At 34.2% G+C, this 19,807-nt stretch overlaps 1 protein-coding gene across 1 annotated transcript in view; it reads right to left on the reverse strand.

Moving 5' to 3' along the window:
* CHIC2 (cysteine rich hydrophobic domain 2) overlaps positions 1,875-19,807 on the reverse strand; it is a 65,351-nt gene continuing 47,418 nt past the window's right edge. The window contains exons 4-6 of the mRNA XM_003128983.4: positions 17,330-17,386; positions 17,104-17,163; positions 1,875-13,946 (exon numbers count right to left, since the gene is read on the reverse strand). Coding sequence (XP_003129031.1) covers positions 13,896-13,946; positions 17,104-17,163; positions 17,330-17,386 — 168 coding nt within the window. The 3' untranslated portion in view covers positions 1,875-13,895. The remainder of the gene's footprint in view (positions 13,947-17,103; positions 17,164-17,329; positions 17,387-19,807) is intronic.

Consider the following 19,807-nt stretch of genomic DNA (forward strand, 5'->3'; position numbering starts at 1 on the left):
TATATCAATTTTAACATACTATTTAAGAATCTAGGTTTCAACATTGCCAGCTCCTGCACTTTTATCTTCCTACTTAAAAACATTCTCCAGTTGATTTTGAATTATTTAATGAATTTCATTTGTGATCATGATACAAATTCATTCCAAGAATGCAATTTTGATGAGTAAATCAGGGTAGTTCAAGGGGAAAAAAAAGGAGATATTCAAGAAATTGTTCATGTTTACCCTTTCATGTTTGAAAATGTGGCCATGAGAAACCATAGCACATCTGAAGCACAAGGACTCCACACTGCTAGAGGACAATGTCAAGACAGACACTGTGAGAGTTCAGTAATCCTGCAATATCAGTATTCTTTACTAAGGGTTGATTCCTCAAGAAGAGAAGTCCAAAACCATGTTAAGTTTCTGAGAGCGCTCCAGATGTTCAGTACAAGAAAAAGCACATCATACAAGTCTTTTTTTTTTCTTTCTCTTTTTGCCATTTCTTGGGCCACTCCCGAGGCATATGGAGGTTCCCAGGCTAGGGGTCTAATCGGAGCTGTAGCGGTCATCCTACGCCAGAGCCACAGCAACGCGGGATCCGAGCCACGTCTGCAACCTACACCACAGCTCACGGCAACACCGGATCCTTAACCCACTGAGCAAGGCCAGGGATCGAACCCACAACCTCATGGTTCCTAGTCGGATTCATTAACCACTGAGCCACGACGGGAACTCCAAGTCTTAAACATTCTGTGATTTTCAAAGTATACTTTATAGTTTTCCTTGATCAAAAATGTATCTAAAGCTGGTAAATTTCAAATTGCACAAGAACAGGGTCTTAAATGAGATATTCTGGTCAAAAGGCTTTCTTTTGGTCATTAAAAAATTTTTAGACACTATTAATTTCCTGCAGTTGAAAATCAACACACTTTAAATTCAAGATATACTACTCTACTCTCAGAAAGTATCTTCTTCAATCATGGCCTAAAGCCATAATGTCATTATCACTGATGCCAATAACTAAAAATAGGGTCTTTCCCGTCATTTTTTTCAAGCACCTGCTCGTCAATTACCATCAACTGGCAGCCGGCTGGACAGCCAGCTCCCTTGAGCACAGAGTTCTTAGTTTCAACGTTTCAATTCATTACAGTCAGCCACCATCTCCTCCAAAACCCTTTCAGATTGTTTGTAATTTCACAGAATTTCCCAAAGTAGAACATATTTGAAAGAATGGCAAAGAATTGAATTCTTTCTTAATCTAGTGAATGTTAATCATCAATGATTACATTTTCATATTGTCATTCATTATCAAGACAGGTGATTTCTATTTATGGGCTGAAGAACTAGAATGGCAAGTCTGTGAAGAACTGGTTTACTACATAGCTGAGTAATGATGCTCACAGTACCCTTCATTACCCTGAAGCATTTATTACATAAGGGAACATGATAAAGTTTACATGCATAAATTCATAGATAATGTCATCTATGCCTTGCTGAAATTAACACATTACAGTTAGCTTACACTTCAAAATAAAAAGGGAAATAGTAAGAAAACAATACAGTTAGCATTACATTATTCACCATTCGCTTGGAAAATGCAATGAGAACACACACACACAAATCAGTATTTGTAGACCTGCCTTTGTAATTTAAAATGTTAATGAAATGTAAATTTTTTCTGTACAAAATTCATGAATGTTCATCTCTAGGCTGCATTGTGTCCAACCTTGTTGGAGTCCTTTTAAAATTTTATTAGTACCAAAAGTCCCTCACTGTCCATTTCTTCTCCATCTCACCACCACCAGAGAAAATACTTTTGACAATCACAATTAGAATGTGGCAGTAAAACATAAAATAATTTTAATTCAGAAAACAACACACCCTTGGGTGTGTTTTTTTTTTTTTTTTTGGTAACAAAATCAAGTTTTTGGGTTCCAAGCTATTCATCATGAAGAGAATGTGTTTAATCTGATGTGAAGTTGGCTACCCAGCAGTCTAGTCAGGCTGTAGAATGTTTAACTCAGGGTCTGGTAGGCTGCCAGCCATTCTAAATGTTTTCACACGGACCAACAATAAATAATTAAATGTTTAAGTCACAGTTCTCAGGTTGGGCAGCAGATAGAGCTAGAATTTCTTCACTTAGGGAGATAAGCAATTTTGCAAATTTTTTTACCTTTAGATACTCTAGGCACAGGGGATAATCTTTCAGTTGCAAAGAATCGATTTTCATAATGCTTTCTGGATTTCAAATGATAGTTTTAGGATTTTTTTTTTTAATAGCTAAGTATGTAAAACAGAAGATTCTACTTATAGTATTTACTGCAAAAAAGACCTCACATGACTCTGTCACTAACAATATGAGCATAAATAAACGAGAAACTCCTTAGGTCATTATAAGGTTAGAGGTGGGAGGGATGACATTATAATTGAGAAAAATCTTTCTACATATATATATGTTCCCCTTCCAATTACAACTGGGGAGGGGGGCACAGTCAAGTGCATTTGAAAAAACAAAAGCAAAAGCTGCCAAGGTGACTTCAAGGCACGGCCCCACTAGGCACTGGGGTTTCTTCCGGCTCTGAGAGTCTTTTTTAAAAATGGCCTTGTGCTATATGGCTAAAGAGCAAGACTAGTGCTGGCAGAACAGGAAAAGATAGTGCTTTCCTACACACATACTTTCTGCAAAGCTCTGTTTCCTGGTACAGCCTAATTATTGATGGTTTTGACAGTATTTAAATGCAGACTATATATTTATAGATTACCTAACTCATCTTTTCTCTCAGCAGTAGATAAAAGAAATACTGATCAGACCATCTGGGAAGAATGGTTGATTTCTTACACTGGCATTCTCTTACAAAAATACCTTGCAGTAGGTAGAGTAAGTTACAAACAGAAGACTAGGAAGAGCTGGCTTTTCAGAGTTTATAAATCTTAAATACCTCTGATAAATTTTACCTATCTTTGGAAAACAGTTTAATTAGCTTTTGTTAGAGGTCTGATGCTCATGAGCATCAAACTTATTGCCTATTTTTATGTACATCAACAGAAGACATTTGCCTACCTCTTAGGTTTCAATAGATTAATTCCAATTTGGAAAAAAAAAAAAAAGCTCTCAATATAGAGTACAAAAATATTTGTTTGATGTTATATTACCTTTTACCTATAATACAATTTTTAAATTTAACATTATAGCATGAAAGAATTATATTATTAATATAGAAATCATTGACAAACACACCTCCAAAATACCAAGCTGAAATATAAATGCCTACCTGTATGTTTTGACTTTAGTCTTTGAGCTGTAGTTAAGAACTTTTAAAAGCTTTAAAAAATTACAGGGAAATAAAACCCCAGAAGTACAAGTACACCAAGATTTTGGGATATAAGACATATTTCTTACCACATTTAGTCTGGAAACTGGGATTTTAACCATGAAGCACAGTATTTGACAAGCATCTTTTGGGGGAAAAACTCTGAGACACTAAATATAGGAATGATAGATTTTCTTTTCAGATGTTTTTATGTTTTATGTTTTTATTTCCCTATGATAAGGGAATGCCTCTGCAATTTATGCTTCTTGCCCAGATCATACAACATTAAAGGAATGATAATTTAGACTTTCTTTTGCTGAGTAATTAATAAGTTATTTTGACAGAAAGAATCATTTTCATCTCTAAATAATGCAGGCTTGTTCTTTTAACACTTGAGATGCTTATTTCCTCAGATAAGTGCAGAAATTTTTTTCATAATTTTTAATATATCATTTTTGACATTTCTATTAAAGTGACTAAAAATTCTTCAGGCTCTACCAATGCAGTATTTATGCTTTGATTAAAAAAACAAACAAAAGCATAAAGGTTAACACCAGCCTGACTGAACAATGTAGCCCACTAAAGGGGTATGGCTGTGCCATAAAGCAGGTATTCTTTTTTTTTTTTTTTTGCTATTTCTTTGGGCCACTCCCGCAGCATATGGAGGTTCCCAGGCTAGGGGTTGAATCGGAGCTGTAGCCGCCAGCTACGCCAGAGCCACAGCAACGCAGGATCCGAGCCGCGTCTGCAACCTACACCACAGCTCACGGCAACGCCGGATCGTTAACCCACTGAGCAAGGGCAGGGACCGAACCCGCAACCTCATGGTTCCTAGTCGGATTCGTTAACCACTGCGCCACGACGGGAACTCCTAAAGCAGGTATTCTTTAGCACTTTTGGATACTCTAATGTAAGTAAATCACCGATTCAAGACATGCCAAGTAGGATTCTCCTTCCATTCACAGCAGAACATATGAGGTTTTTTAGCAAGAGGACGGTCTTTGGAGTCTAAAATATGATACAAAGTAAGGAGTATATAACTAAAACCTTCAACTTAATCCAGTTAACATCCTTCTCACTGAGAGACAGTATCTGAATATCCTAATCCTCATAATCATCCATAGGGCTTCCTTTAATGGACAACTTAAGGTCATAAGTTATACAAAGTCTAGACTCGGTCATGCTCAAGGAATGATTTAAAAGAGATTTAGGTGTGAGTGGGAAGAGGAATTTCTAATTTTTTTAATGGCCCTATATTCGTCAATGAGGTAATCTATAGTATGCCAGCCTGAGCTCCAAAAAGTGGGTGGTCTTTGTAAAGGGAGGTGCTCACTCACTCTACCTCTGGCCAGAGCCAGTTCCTGCAGCTGGACCGAAGGCAGCCCATAGACTACACTCGGCACATTTCTTCATTTCTCACTTGAGTGCCCTTCTTTAGTTCCCTTTCAACTGCCCACTTTATATCGGCTTCATTACACCACCGCTCCATTTGTAATGTAAATTGGGAAACTCGGGGAAGTTTTTCTTTTGGCCTTGTCTACGGAAGAATACGGAGAGGTATTCAAAACGTATTAACACAAATCAATGGCACCAATAAAAGCAAAATCTCCTTAGCAACATAATCTTGATTGCAAAAGGAGAACTGAGAGCATTTAGCAGAACAGTGGCCCACATGGAATACGCATTTGTCTGGAAGAATCCGGCACAAAGCCTAAAAGAGAGATTTTGAAAAAATCCAAAATTAACTCACAGGGAACAGTTACTCTTTTTTTCAAAAGTACACAATTGGCTACATTAAATCTATGGTATGCTTTTGGCTCAGCAACATTGTATCACACTGCTTTGCAAACTGAAATTACAACACCCTGCATGCTTCACATGAGTTACAGGGTGTTTTTTGTTTGTTTTGTTTTGGTGTTTTTTTTTTTTTTTTCTTCCTTTCCTTGATTTCTTTAGTAAAGCAAACAAAAAAGTCTCAAGAAATATTCATCTCACACACAATGTAAAGAAAACTGAATGGCTACCTAACAATATCTAAAACTATAGGTACAAAAGGTTGGGCTATCTTTTGGGCTTTCTGTGATGGATTCTAAGATTGTAACTACCACAAGTGGTAATGGCATTTTTGCATAAGTCTCCATGTGTGGAAAGGGAAACTTAATATAGTTCTGAGAATTCTCACATTTTTTCCTGTCAGGATGAAAAGAAGAAAAAAAAAAAGATTAAAAGAACAGAAATTCAGAAAATAAGAAATCAATTCTTTTAAGACTGTAATAATGAGATGATTCAAAGGAAACATAAAAATCCATAAATACAAAATTCCCCTCTTAAGTTTTTAAATGTTTCAAATAGCATCAATTGTTGTTCTGCATTTTAACTAAAAACTCCAAGTGACAGAGTATAAAAGCATCTTTACTGCCTATTGCAGAGATAGATGTCTCAGTGAACTGAGCTATTACTTTATCTTAGAAGTATGCATGTATGTGTGTATATGTGAATACACATACACTTTTTTTCATATATATGTAACTATTTTTTTTAAGGTCTGCACTAGCATCTGAATCAATAAAGTAAAATGAAAAAATAAAAGTTTGTATAACAGTTATTTGATATAATGTGACAGATAAACCTTAGCTAAATGCTAAATATGTGGATTTACAGGAGTGATTAGAATTATTTCTGCTCCCCCCTCCCCCCTAAAAACTTAAAAACAAATGTTAGCCCTTAATAACTGTACTGGCTTTAAAAATTTAGGGACAACTTAAGTAAGACCTTTGGGAGTTCCTGCTGTGTCACAGTGGGTTAAGAATCTGACTGCAATAGCTCAGATTCAGTCCCTGGCCAGAGAACTGCCAAGTGCTGCAGGTGTGGCCATAGAAGTTTTTTAAAATATTTTTTAAAAAAAGGAATTCCCGTCATAGCTCAGTGGTTAATGAATCCGACTGGGAATCATGAGATTGCAGGTTCGATCCCTGGCCTTGCTCAGTGGGTTAAGGATCCGGCATTGCTGTGAGCTGTGGCGTAGGTTGAAGACATGGCTCAGATCCTGTGTTGCTGTGGCTCTAGCGTAGGCCAGCGGCTACAGCTCGATTAGACCCCTTGCCTGGGAACCTCCATAGGCCATGGGAGCGACCCTAGAAAAAGGCAAAACAAACAAAAAAAATTTTTGGAGGGAAAAAAAGGTAGTCCAATTATAAAGCAAGTTCATGAACACAATAGTAAAAAATTTTCTTTAATAAGTTAATTGCTAATACTTCCTAAATAATATTCACAATTTCAAATATTTTATTCCCAGTTGTTACTATTTTTTTTGCCACACCCACAGCATGCAAAAGTTCTGGAGCCAGAGACTGAACCCATGCCACAGCAATGACCCAAGACACTGCAGTGACAACACCAGATCCTTTAACCCACTGGGCTGGGCCAGAAATAGAACCTGCATTTCCAAAGCAACCAGAGCTGCTGCAGTAGGATTCTTAACCCACTGTGCTACATCGGGAACTCCCCTAGATATGTGTACAGGTCATGGCTACAGAAGAAATATGTGTGTGTGTGTGCATGCGCGTGCGTGTTCATTCACATAGTCATTTCAACAGACATTAAGTTTGGTCATTTTCCTTTAAAGTGATTTGATTACTAAATTCCAGAATCCCTTTCCCAACTTCACCTAAATTGGCTTAAAATTTTATATAGTCTTTAGAGATCAAATGAATTAACCTGTATCTCAGTTCTGAGTATGGAATCATGTTTGAAGTCATATGTTACAACGAACTCACTTAAGAACAGCAAAAACTCAGGCAAAGCAAAGAAGCCAAATTAAAAAAAAAAGAAAAAATCCTCTTGATTTGTTTACTAGAAAAACAAAAAAAAAACTGAAAAAAACAAAAAACCATGTCAATGAAGACTTCCCTTTACAAGACTAAATACACTGCAACTGGAGTTCTCTTGTGGCTCAGTAGGTTAAGGATCTACGCCTGTCACCGCAGCTGCTCAAGTTGCTGCTGTGGTGCAGGTTTGAAACTTCCACACGCTGTGGGTGCAGCCAAAAAATTTAAAAATAAAAATAACAAAATACACTGCAACCAACACTGGAACAAAAACCAAGCCACCTTGAGTACATATTTCTTCACATTATAAAAGCTACTAAGTTTTTACCTAACCAAAAGAAAAATCTCATCTTAACAGAAACAGGAGACTTTCGTTTGCCAATGGCTCTAATTTCTTAATAATGAAAGAAAAAAAAATACATAATTTAAAAATTCAACTGTATATTTTATCAAAATTATTTTCATTTTTGTTAATGTTACTAAAGTTGGTTGGAGGTAATTAGAATTACCTAAAAGCATATATAGGGACCCTGATCTTGGGTCTGTATAAATGCTTACCGATCAAAAATTTCTGATGAGTTATTTTATTTGAAAACTATTCCTAAACTATTTAGGAACAAATGCCTAAAATCCTTTATTTGGTTCTTTTTAAATTGTTTATCACACTTAAATTACAAAAGATAAATAGAAGAATACTGTATTCAAGGTAATCTTCCACTATCTTCTCAAAGGACATTACATAGCAGAGAAAAACTATCTAGACTAATACTTTTTAAAAATAATATCCATTGCAATACAGAAGACATCTATAAAGGGAGCATAAAACTGTGTACAATTCCTGGCCACTGTGTAACTTTCCCCTTTGTAAGTCAAAGTGTATGACAACAATGCAATTATTTCTCTCAGCCAGTAGATTTCAGCATATTGCTTTCCAACCATGTCTATATACCTTCTTGCTTCCCCTGCCAGTTTCACAATGCTTAACTATTCTGAGAGGTCAAAATGTCATTAGCTCTAAAAAACGTAAAAAGAAATAGAGACTTTAAAAAGGCTTTGAAAACTTGAGTTAAACTCTTTTTATGAATATTTCATGGCAATGCAATGAGATTGTAGTAACTACCTAATAAGCTGCTATTAGAAGAAGGAAGAAAAAGTGATCTTTTATTTAGTACAAAAGATTTCTTGAGGAACTAGAATGTGCTTTTCTTCTAAAACAGTTTAAATCTAACAGCACTGGGAGTTCCCTGGTGGTCTAGTAGCTAGGATTTGGCATTTTCACCATGGCCTGGGTTCAATACCTGGTCTGGCAACTGAGATCCCACACCAAGTCACAGCAAGTGGTGGCAAAAAAAAAAAAAAAAAAAATCTATAGCATTTATATTGAGAAAGAAAGAATCAAAACTAGCTTTATTAAGAACCAGTAGGAGAAACAACAGAAGAGAAAAATCTGCAGTTTGAGGTACACTATGGTCCAATAGAGCAGAGTAGCCAAAATACCTACCTTCTCTTAAAGGTTGGTTGATATTACGTTTCTTAAAAAAAAAAAAAAAAAGACAGCTCATCTGCCCAAATTAAGAATTACCCTAGTTATTAGTCATTGAAATATTTCTGAGATACAGAACAAGGAAGGCAATATACTATTTTTCATGAAAAGGAAAAAACCAGTCAATTCTCAAATTCAGAGCACCATGTTTATGAAGTAAATGCTAAAAACCCCCCAAAAGAGCGTAATTTTGCTTAAATATCAGAGTTACATGTAACTATATTTTAAAAGTCTTATTAGAAACCCTTCTCATATATTATATTTAATGTTTACCTGATTTTTAAACAAGCAAAGCATTACTCTACATATAGGGAGTACTTAACTCTACTTTTTAATGCAAAATTTGATAACTCAAGTTTCTGGTGATACTGTAAATAAGTCAAAAAAGCTATTCAATCATTACTATTAAACATCTAGCTACTTACTTCCATATAGGATTAATAAATAACAGCAACATAATTAAAAAATATGAGGTAGTCACAGTATCATCCTTTCATAGAAATGAAAAGCAAAGAGGCCAACAATTTGATTATCTTAATTCAAAATCAGGATTAGCAATCTGAATTTCTATTTTCAGAACTGTTTATTAAGGCTATAAACCATCTCTGTTGTTTTAATTTACCATGGGGTTGTGGTGGGGGTAGGGATAAGTATTGCTTCCTAGAACAGAAACAAGTAAACAGAATTATGATTAATAATATAAACAATATCTTTATGATTCTCTAAAATTATCATCTAAAAATCTTTGTAAAAGTACAGAAAAGATAATTTAAAATTTAAAAACAAATCTTCAAATCTCGATTTATATAAAAGGTATGTTCCTAAACACAACCCAAAGTTGGCTATTTTATCTACAGAAAATTAAGAGTTGTTTTATTTTTTTTTAAAAGGGTATTTACTTAAACACAAACTATTACGGGATAACTAACAGTTTGGTTTGGGATTGATCTTGAGCCTATTCTTTCCGCCCTGATATGAAACATAAATCAGCTTTCTTCAGAAATAGTGGCTTGAGAAGCCCCATATGCAACCATTCTATTACTCCCTTCCTCGAAGGTCTAGACTTATCGATAGGGTCTGCTGAAAAGGAAAATACCAATTGTACCACTGCACTAATTGGAAATTTACGTTAAGAAAGTCCCTTTTAAAAATGTAAGTAAGGAGTTCCCATTGTGGCGCAGTGGTTAACGAATCCGACTAGGAACCATGAGGTTGCGGGTTCGGTCCCTGCCCTTGCTCAGTGAGTTAACGATCTGGCGTTGCTGTGAGCTGTGGTGTAGGTTGCAGACGCGAGGCTCGGATCCCGCGTTGCTGTGGCTCTGGCGTAGGCCAGTGGCTACAGCTCCGAATCGACCCCTAGCCCGGGAACCTCCATATGCCGTGGGAGTGGCCCAAAGAAATAGCAAAAAGACCAAAAAATAAAAAAATAAAAATAAAAATGTAAGTAGCAGAATTCAGCCATTTATCATTTAATGTGACTGACTTGCTTTAATTGTCCTTCTAAACACTTAGCTAAGAGTGCAAAAAAATTAACATTCTTACTGGTAGCTTAGGGGAAGGAAGACACAAAGGCAATTCTGAACTATGTCCATGCTAGGTGAAGACTCTGGACATCAAGAGGGCAGCAAAAGGACCCACAGCACTTCAGTGCGATAGGAGAAGGAAAGAGAGTCCAGGACTAGATGCTGAAATTTAGTCAAAGACAATTTTAAACTCTATGTACTTCTGACCAACAGTAGAGCCAAAGCAAATATTTACAGTGAAACATCAGGTAAGCAACTAATGGTTATAACTGCGAAGAAAATACCATAAAAGTTGAAATAGTCTATATGTACAGAATATTAACTAAAACTAGTAGAGTCTGAACTCATGCAACTATGGATTCAACTAACTGTACATGTTACTATTTAATATCATTTTTTATAACCAAAGATTGATGTGGAATGTTGTCAAGGTTTTATATGGTTGCCCTGTGTCTGCTGATACAAAGAAGCAATCAGAAGCTCTCTACAAGTAACACTGAAAATACAACCATGGAGAAAGTTGTGGTTTTTCCTAATTTAAAATTATTCAATTACAAAACTGGTTTCTCTAGTAAGAAAAGGAATTGTTGATTCCTACTATTCATTGTTTGAACACTTCTTGATTTTAGGCCCAAATACATGTTTACATTTTGTTTTGTTTTTACTTTTTTAGGGCCACACCCATGGCATATGGAAGTTCCCAGGCTAGGGGCTGAATCAGAGCTACAGCTGCCAGCCTACACAGCCACAGGAACGAGGGATAAGCCGCTTCTGCAAAGTACACCACAGCTCACTGCAAAGCTGGATCCTTAACCCACTGAGCGAGGCCAGGGATTGAACCCATGTCCTCATAGATCCTACTTGGGTTCATTACCACTGAGCCATGACAGGAAGTCCACATGTTTATGTTTTAAATGGATGAAATCTAGTCATTAAAGAGTGTACTAATAAAGCATCTGAAGATCATTTTATATAAGGAAGGTAACTTTCTTGTGAGAGAGGGCCTATCTACCTTAAAAGCTGAATGTGTCACTTCAGTTTTACTACAGTATATAGTATAAGGTTTTGGGGTATATATTTTAACTTAGGTATAAAATAGTCATGTACTAAAATATAGTATGGTTTGCAAAGTACATTATTTGATAAAGGAATGTTTGTACACAGGAATGCTGGACTAATTATAAAATGCTAGTAATCATATGAACAAAGATCATGAGTTATTCACTTAGCCTACATAAAATCTATACTAATTTTCTGCCAATAATACCTTTTCCTGGCCAAGTACTATGGTTCATATCTCACAAACAGAAACTGAAGAACAGTCATCATTTATTTTAAACATTTCCTTTGGACTAATGTTCAAATAACACATAGCCATCTCCGACATTTCTAATTTCTTATAACATGGGCACTTAAATTCCTGATTCAAGAAAGGATAACCAGAGGCCTTACACTGGGGGCTGATAATGAAAACCCAAGCAAGGAAAACTAACTGCTCAAAGCATAATTGGCTTATGGTAATGCCACTTGTTAAGCACCGTAGATAGCTCTTTTTTATAAATTCATTAGAATTGTAAGAGTGCCCATTTCTAGGGAATCTTTAAGCAACTGACATACTTCTCAATAAAATTAGAAAAGCTTTTAAAAATCCTATCCTTAACATTATCAAGCATGAAAACTACCTGACTGTTAAAATATTCTTATGGGAACATAATAGTGTTAAAATTACATTATATTATATATTACATTATAGAAGAATAATAGGAGAAAAAAATTATGCCTAAATAGTCATGGTTCTTCCTATAAAACTGATTAATACAATGCTCTACAAATTTATAAAATTTTAGATTTGGAAAACTGTGTTGCATGGTCTACATGGTCTTCATATTTTTCTGTTCTTTCTGAATCCTGAGGCAGAACTGGCATTCTCCGTGCAACACTCTGTCACAGGGAAACCACCAAGGAACACTAGAGTTTATGAACGGCACAGCCTTTTAATTGCACTACTTTAAGGTGATAGTCACACCCAAGACACCAGGTAAGTAAAAATGAGAAAAGTATGAATTCTTTGTACTTTGAGCTTTTCACAGGAAAAAGTGTTTTATAAATTCAAGTTGGTCTTTTATGGGGGGAGGAGGCGCAATGAAAAAATATCTCAAACAAAAGAAAAAAAAAAATCCTAGATTTTAAGATAGTTCCTAATGTTCGATATAGGATATAAGATACCGGCATTCAACTACTCAAATTTTTATAGACTTACAGTACTTTGGAGAAGTACAAAGAAATACTTTTTAAAAATACATGTATATAAATTAATGAAATTTGTACTTAAAAGATTTAATACAAGGAAAAAGGGTATTAGAGAGTGGTACCAATTCTAAATACAAATTAAGCATAGTTTATATAATTTCAAAAGTTATTCACATTATTGCTCGATACCACAGTTGTATGGAACAAGTTCTTGACACACACAAAATCTGTATAATTTCTGGTTTATAAAAATGAAAATTTATACATAGGCTTTTCAGAAATTTAGCGAGTTTAAAAATGCATGGAGCTATGTACAACCGAAAGGAGAAAAAAAAAAAAAAGTATGTTTGTATGTATTTTAAAGAAACAAAACTGATCTAACTCAAACTTATAGGTCACACCCTCAATCAAAAAAGTATACATAACTGACCTGAAAGCAAACTAGTAGATTAAAACAGTACTATATATGTCCTCCCTTTCTTAGTAATCATCTGCTTTAAATATCAATGGGGTATTTACATATCAGCTTACTTTAATGCTAGAACTTTTGCTTTCTTTCAAAAACTTTTTTGGAAACATAGATCCATTCTACAATTGGGTTAGACTGGAGAAATATTTTCCTTAGAAATTTTTAAAAGGAGTATCTCTACACTTTTGTATATAATATTTGATAAACAATAAAAAAATAACACAAATAAGGCCATTTTAATCATCTTGATCAAAAATATACAGATTGTAATGCTACTATATTTTGTGATCCTGAGCTCTAGTAACCATTAGATGCATGCATACCATTCATTGATTTATCTATTCTAATGAAAATAATTTACTCTTGCCTTACTACTTTTGAAGACAGAAATACTTTCAAAACTTTTTAATAGGTCTTCATAATGTTACAGGTATTTCTGCTGTAAACAGAGCATTAGGAATTGTATGAGAAAGAATATATTAGGGTTCAAAAAGCTATCAAAGAAAATTTACTATTTTATAACAATGACTACAATAAATTTAAAAAACAAGAAAAATAATAAAAAGTGTGTGCTTGCTAGAGTAGATAAGTAGAGCCTTATAAAGGTCTTTTTCTATATTAAGGAATTAATAAATAAAGGATTGTATGTACCTTGGTGGTAAAATAAAAAAGGCTGGCCACTCTTTATGCTAAGTTCAAATGTATTTTTTTTTTGATAATACAAAAAAGTAATCCTTGAAAATCAGAATACATAACAGAAAAGAGCACAATAACTTAAGTATTAAACATCTGTATGAAATAACTGTTGCAAAGTTTGACAAAAATGCACACTTAGAACATGCGGTTATTAAAAAACAAAACAAACAAACAAAACAAAAAAACACCACACGATTCTGTAGAACCAATGCTATGTCACCACCAGGAGAGCACCAAGCAAGGCACCATTGGAAAGACAACATACTTGGAAAGTCTCTATAAATAAAGCAAATGCTAATCTGGTCGAAAAATCGGTGTCTTTGGTAAAAATTCTATGAGGATGACCTGTAGGAGGAGAAAAAAAAGTTTTAAAAAGACTTTAAAAGATTTTTATCTCAGAAAAACTTCAGTTACATTCCATCACTTACAAACAATTTTAATAGTGCCTCTGACAAACAGGAAAATGCACGCATGCATGAATGAAAAAAGGAGCTAGCATTTACTGAGAACTACCTAACCTATCAAGTGTTTCATTCTACATAGATCTATTTAATCACAACAACTTTCGACGATTCAAACACTATCATCCTCATTTTACAGATGAGAAAACCAATGGTCTAAGAAGTGTCACACCATGGATTGCATTTGAACAAAGGTCTAGCTTAACTCCAGAGCTCTGCTCTTTCTACTGCCATATGTAGCTGCAGCTGACCCAGTTCCTCAGGCTTTCTCATTTTATCTAACGCCCCATTCCATGGGTCTTTAGGGTTCTAGAGTTGCTCTCATTTTACAGTACCAGGATATGGGATCTCTAGACAAAGACAACTGATTGGTGCTTTACCTCTTTAATTTTTTTTTAATATCCTATTCTTCTTAGGGTTAGCAAAATTAAAGGTTAAAATTTGTTGCAGAGAACTTTTCACTAGGAAACTACAGGAAATCAACAAAAACAAAACATAGTAACACAGAATGACACTAGATGACCAGAACTAATTTTCACTCCAAACTTGAAACTATCCTAAATTGTAATTGATTCTTCCCTTTGTTCAAACTCTGTATGGAATAGATGCTAAACAAAAAAATTATTTGATTTGAACAGTTTCCAACTCTTCATTCTTTTTCAGAACTGGTGTCTTGATATGACCTCCAGGTTTGGATACTCTTCCACATTTAGTCATCTGGGTCAGAAACCTTCATTTTCACTCTTCAGTTTTCCTGGGCTTTGATCTATCTCAATAAAGAAGGTATTTCTACACATGGCTCAAAAATATTCCCTTCTTAGTTGATTTACTATCAGGTGCCCCCTGTGCCACTCTTTTGACCTGTTATTTGCCGACAAAATGTTTACTAGCTTCCGATCCAGCTTCCTCATTTGAGCTAGATTCTCCTGTTCCTCAGTTTCCTCATCTATAAAATAAGAGGGTTGGACTAGATGACAAGACTCATTGCAGCTCTAAAATTTGATTAAATTATATTTTATAGTGTATACTATATAATGAATAATAAAAGCTATCTTTGATTATATTCGAATCATTACTAGTTTTTAAAGAGTGTATCCTACAAACTTTTCTCTTTAGAAGCCACATATAAAAATAAAGTTAGTAACAAATTTGCACGTTCTTAGATTGACTCCAATATTTCAAATATAATAGAGGAAAATTATTTCCCTTTAACAAAGGAAATTTCTCTAAGTTAAAGAAAAGTTTAGGTCAAATATATATATATATATCTGATAGATCATTTACTATCTTAAGTTTTCAGAATTATTTTTGGAAGCTTTAAAAATTATGTTTTCCCTTCATTCAACTCTCTCTCACACACACACACACACACACACACACACATATATATACACTCTGTGAAAATTTAGAAAAAATACATTTTTAAAGCAAATGTTTTAAAGCTACTCTTCTGGATATCTTCTATGATGATGTGAAAAATATAATGGCCCTAGGAAAAGTGTTTATCTAAAAATTTATGATAAATTAAAGGAAACTATTTTATACACAGAGCACATAGTTCAGAATGTTTTGGAAGTAAATTATGTAAATGAATAACAAATAATAAAAAATAAACATGAATATAATGAGCATATTTTATAAATGAATGACATTCTTCCAGTTCTATCTAGAAATTGGGAATAAGTTGTTCTCCTTTTCAAAGTAAATTTAGAAATGTGCAAAATAAGTAAATAAAAAATAAGTAAATAAACAAAAGCCTCAATTTTGAGCTTAGTGTTTGGGTTTATAGTCAGTATTTTTTCACAAAAGCCTTTAAATCTCTTAGATATCCATCCCTCCTCACAAAATACATAATCTTTCTCATCATCTATGATGAAAATTCAAATCCAGCATTTCCAGAGGTCTATCTCAAAATAAGTTATGTGAATGTGCTTTTATTATATAAAGAGGTATCAAGTGCCTTTTTATCATCATAAATTAACATGTTTGATGTAATAATGATAAAATCTTCATTACTTGGTTCACTGAATAGAGCTATTCTATAAAAAAAAAAAAAGACACATCTTTAAGACATCTTTTATGTTCAAGGCTAGAAATGGGATTTTACTGTGTGATAATGAAAGAGAAAATGCTACAGAGAAAAATGATTGTATGATAATTTCCAACTATTTAAGCACTCTTTTAATCAATCTTTTATATATACACATACATATATACTACTTATGATGGCTATATTGTTTCAAAGAATAGATGAAATTTGTTAGAAATGATGTTCCAGGTACTTAACTCTTCCTCAGATCTTTTTCTTTTAATATAATAACCTTTCCATATTTAAAATGAAACACCCAAACTCAAGGGAGAATAAAGAGTCACAATTTTCTATAGCATTCTGAACTTTTCAAAAGGAGAAAAATAAAGTAAATCAAGTAGTCAGCAAATTAAATCCCATTCTAAAATCCATTGAATATACATGCTCATTTAGATAACTTAACGAATAAACACAGGATAAGTACCATCTCATCTCCCGTTTACTTTTAAGATACTTTTTACAGAATAATATTCCAATAACACTTTGAAAGATTCTCTAAAGGCCACGGAGGTATGGGCAGTTAAAATCTATAAAGGCTAAAGGTTTCTTAAGCTCCAGTGGCTTGGCTGAAAGGTTTTCTTCCATACTTGGAAACCTGATTAGCATTATATAAAAAAGCCATATCTGACTTGCTGCGTAACCAAAGTTGTGGTTATTCTTTATACAGCATCTAAAATTTCACACTCCATCAACACATGTTCAGGCTATTTTATCTTGGCAATTAATTTATTATTTTTCAGAACACAGTGAAGCCTTGTTTTCAAGTCATTCATAACTTTATAAATCAGTCTTGCACATGAAACCATGCATCTGTGAACCGTAGAAAATCCTTGCGCTCAGGAGATTAAGCTCCTGACACCTTTGCTGATTAATAATCATGGAAAGAATAAGATCAGAAGCAAAATAAATGATCATTTAATAGAGAAACTCACAAAACAGCCCTTTAACTTACATATTCCATCATGTTATTCGTTTCACATTTCCTTTTGCTCAGTCTCCAGTGCAAGCACAGCTAGACAAGTAGGAGAGTAAAAGAAGAAAAATGAGCTCTATTTTATTGCAGCACACAGACTAACCCATTTATCCACCTTTCATATTTTTAGTTCAACAAAAGCATCTGTTTCCATACTGTGCAATTCAGACCCCAACAGTACGAAGCTGCTCCCTGTGGTACTCACCTTGTGGTATAACCTATTGTTTTCCCATTCTAATAACTTCTCAATCGATCTTCGTGTCTGGAAGACAAATGAGGAAAAAGTTTACTCTTGACTGGTTTTAGAAAAACTTTGTTTTGCAGCTGCTTTTTGTGTGAAAAGGAGTGAGGTATAAGACAGTGACTGAGTATAGGGTGGTCTATAAACACTATCAACATTCGAGCACTATAATAGCTGCCTGAACAGAAACAGAACACTATTTTGATTAAGACATGGTTTTGGTTTTTCGCCATTGCGTTTCTTAACTGTTTCAAACACACTATGCTCTGATTTAAAACCAGCAAAGTCTAAAAAGCTAATTTTCACCATATGATACAAATTTAATCCCAATTTCTTTCAGAAATATTTTTGTAATGCTTAAATAGTAATAAGATTTCCTTATACATCTTCTATTTTTTAATATATATTTTAAAACAAAGGTTAAGCATTAGGTAACAAAATGCAAAAGGCTTTTAGAATAAATTCAAGAAGGAAATAATTGAAAGTTAATTTAAAATCAATTTGCTATCGAATCAAACTAATTTTTACGTTATAAGAATGATGACCAAATTTAAAAGCTGGTTTATTATTCCATAGGTAACTATTTTCAAGCAGAGGCAAAACTGCATTTAAACCAATCATTTTTGTTGGTTTTCAAACAAAATGAGTTTTATTGAAAAATCTCTTTACTAAATATTACTGTTAAAGGAATCAACTAAGAAATTTATGTTTAGGATCACATGATTTTTGCAATATATACTATGAAGCATGAAATGCTTCTTCCTTGGGAAGAATAAAAGGGAGCATAATTCATGGTGCCAGGTGTTAGGATGAGACCAACACAGCTGCAGGTGCAAACAGGACAGTTTTGCCACAAGAATCAACTGCAACTTGCTGCAGCTGCAGCTTCCTTGCAAGGAAAGGGAAAAAGCATCTAGCTCTATTAATGTGGCACAACTAAGTAAGTATTAATCATCAAATATGAAAATGTGCATGTCAAGCAAGGATGAGCTAGGTGAAAATTGTTACGATCAGCTAGTTTTGAATAGCTCAGTGTTATAAAATGTGTTAATATTTAAAGTATCTACTGTAATCTAGTTACCATGTTACCTTTTAGCATGCTGAACATGCTAGAGACATACCACAGTCACAGAGGTGCCAATTATAATTCATAACTACTACTACTACTGCCTTACATTTTCCAAACTTATGTCATAAAAATCAGAAAATCAACTAACTCTCTGGGTAATAATACGCCAATGACTAATTTATTACACTACTTTTTTTGAACAGTTTTTTGGGCAAGAATTTTAAAGGGAAAAAAGTGCCCTTGTTAACAATGATCAGCAGACCTCACTTGTTTCTTTGTAAAGATAGCCTTTTAGAGGCAGCTCTCCTTTTAAATGAAAATAGGGCAGCAGTTATGGTCACACTTTTTGTTAATTTAGTTGCCAGTCAGCCCCAAATCAAAAGAAAATAAGGCTGCAGAGTGTAATTAACATTCAGTTCAGTCGTTTTGTCCCTTGTCTAGCCCCCAAGCTTTGTTAAAATTGCCATCTGAATGCTGAAGGCTGTAGGGAAATCGATTTGATTCTAATCGCACCATGAAAAGAACATGATCTAACTGCTTTCAGCCCTCCGTAAATCTGTACTAGGTCTTTAGCACAATGCAACTTCCAATTTAAAAAGCACTGAATGTCTCGTCAATGACTTTGTGAAGAAAAAAGAACAAGGAGCAGACATAAAAATTCCAATAGTTGTTTAAGCATTAAAGTTCATTTGCATCACAGCGAACCTGAAAAGGGCTGACCTCTCAAACCGCCTCTCAGGTCTATGAAGTTGTAGCCTTGACAAGCTCACATTGACAGAGCTCATTGACTCTGAAAGGCTACTCTATCAATGGTGAAAAATGGCAATAGGTTCTACTCTGAGCAGGCATCTGCCTGCCCACCCGCTGCTAAACCAATGGCAAAACCGATTCAAAACCTGAATCTACCTTGTAATCTTCCTTTCTAGGACCTTTTAATAATAGATTAAGATTACTATACAATTTGAGGTTTTACTTTTACTGATGGTTTAAAAAGGGGGCAGGGGGTATGAAAGAACTAGGGTGGGGAGAACAAGCTCTCCATGTCTGTTGTTTCATATTAATGTATGAAAATTAAAAGTTTTACATTACATTCATTAGTCAAAGAAAAAAGTATAGTTACCACAATCATTTCATTACAAATTTAATCCCATACTATATTAACAAATATTATTATGAATGGATTTAATGGTGTATATGACACATACACATCAATTTAGACACTTAAAATATTTACTATAAATAATTCAAATCAACTACTAGGACTTGAATAAAAGGTAATGTTAATTATAAAGTGTGAACCTTAAATTCCAAAATATTTATGCAGAAATTTAGGCTTTTTCCTTTGCCTCTAATTGGGAGTTTAATGATAGGGT

Source organism: Sus scrofa, chromosome 8 (genome assembly GCF_000003025.6).
Source record: "Sus scrofa isolate TJ Tabasco breed Duroc chromosome 8, Sscrofa11.1, whole genome shotgun sequence".
NCBI lineage: Eukaryota > Metazoa > Chordata > Mammalia > Artiodactyla > Suidae > Sus > Sus scrofa.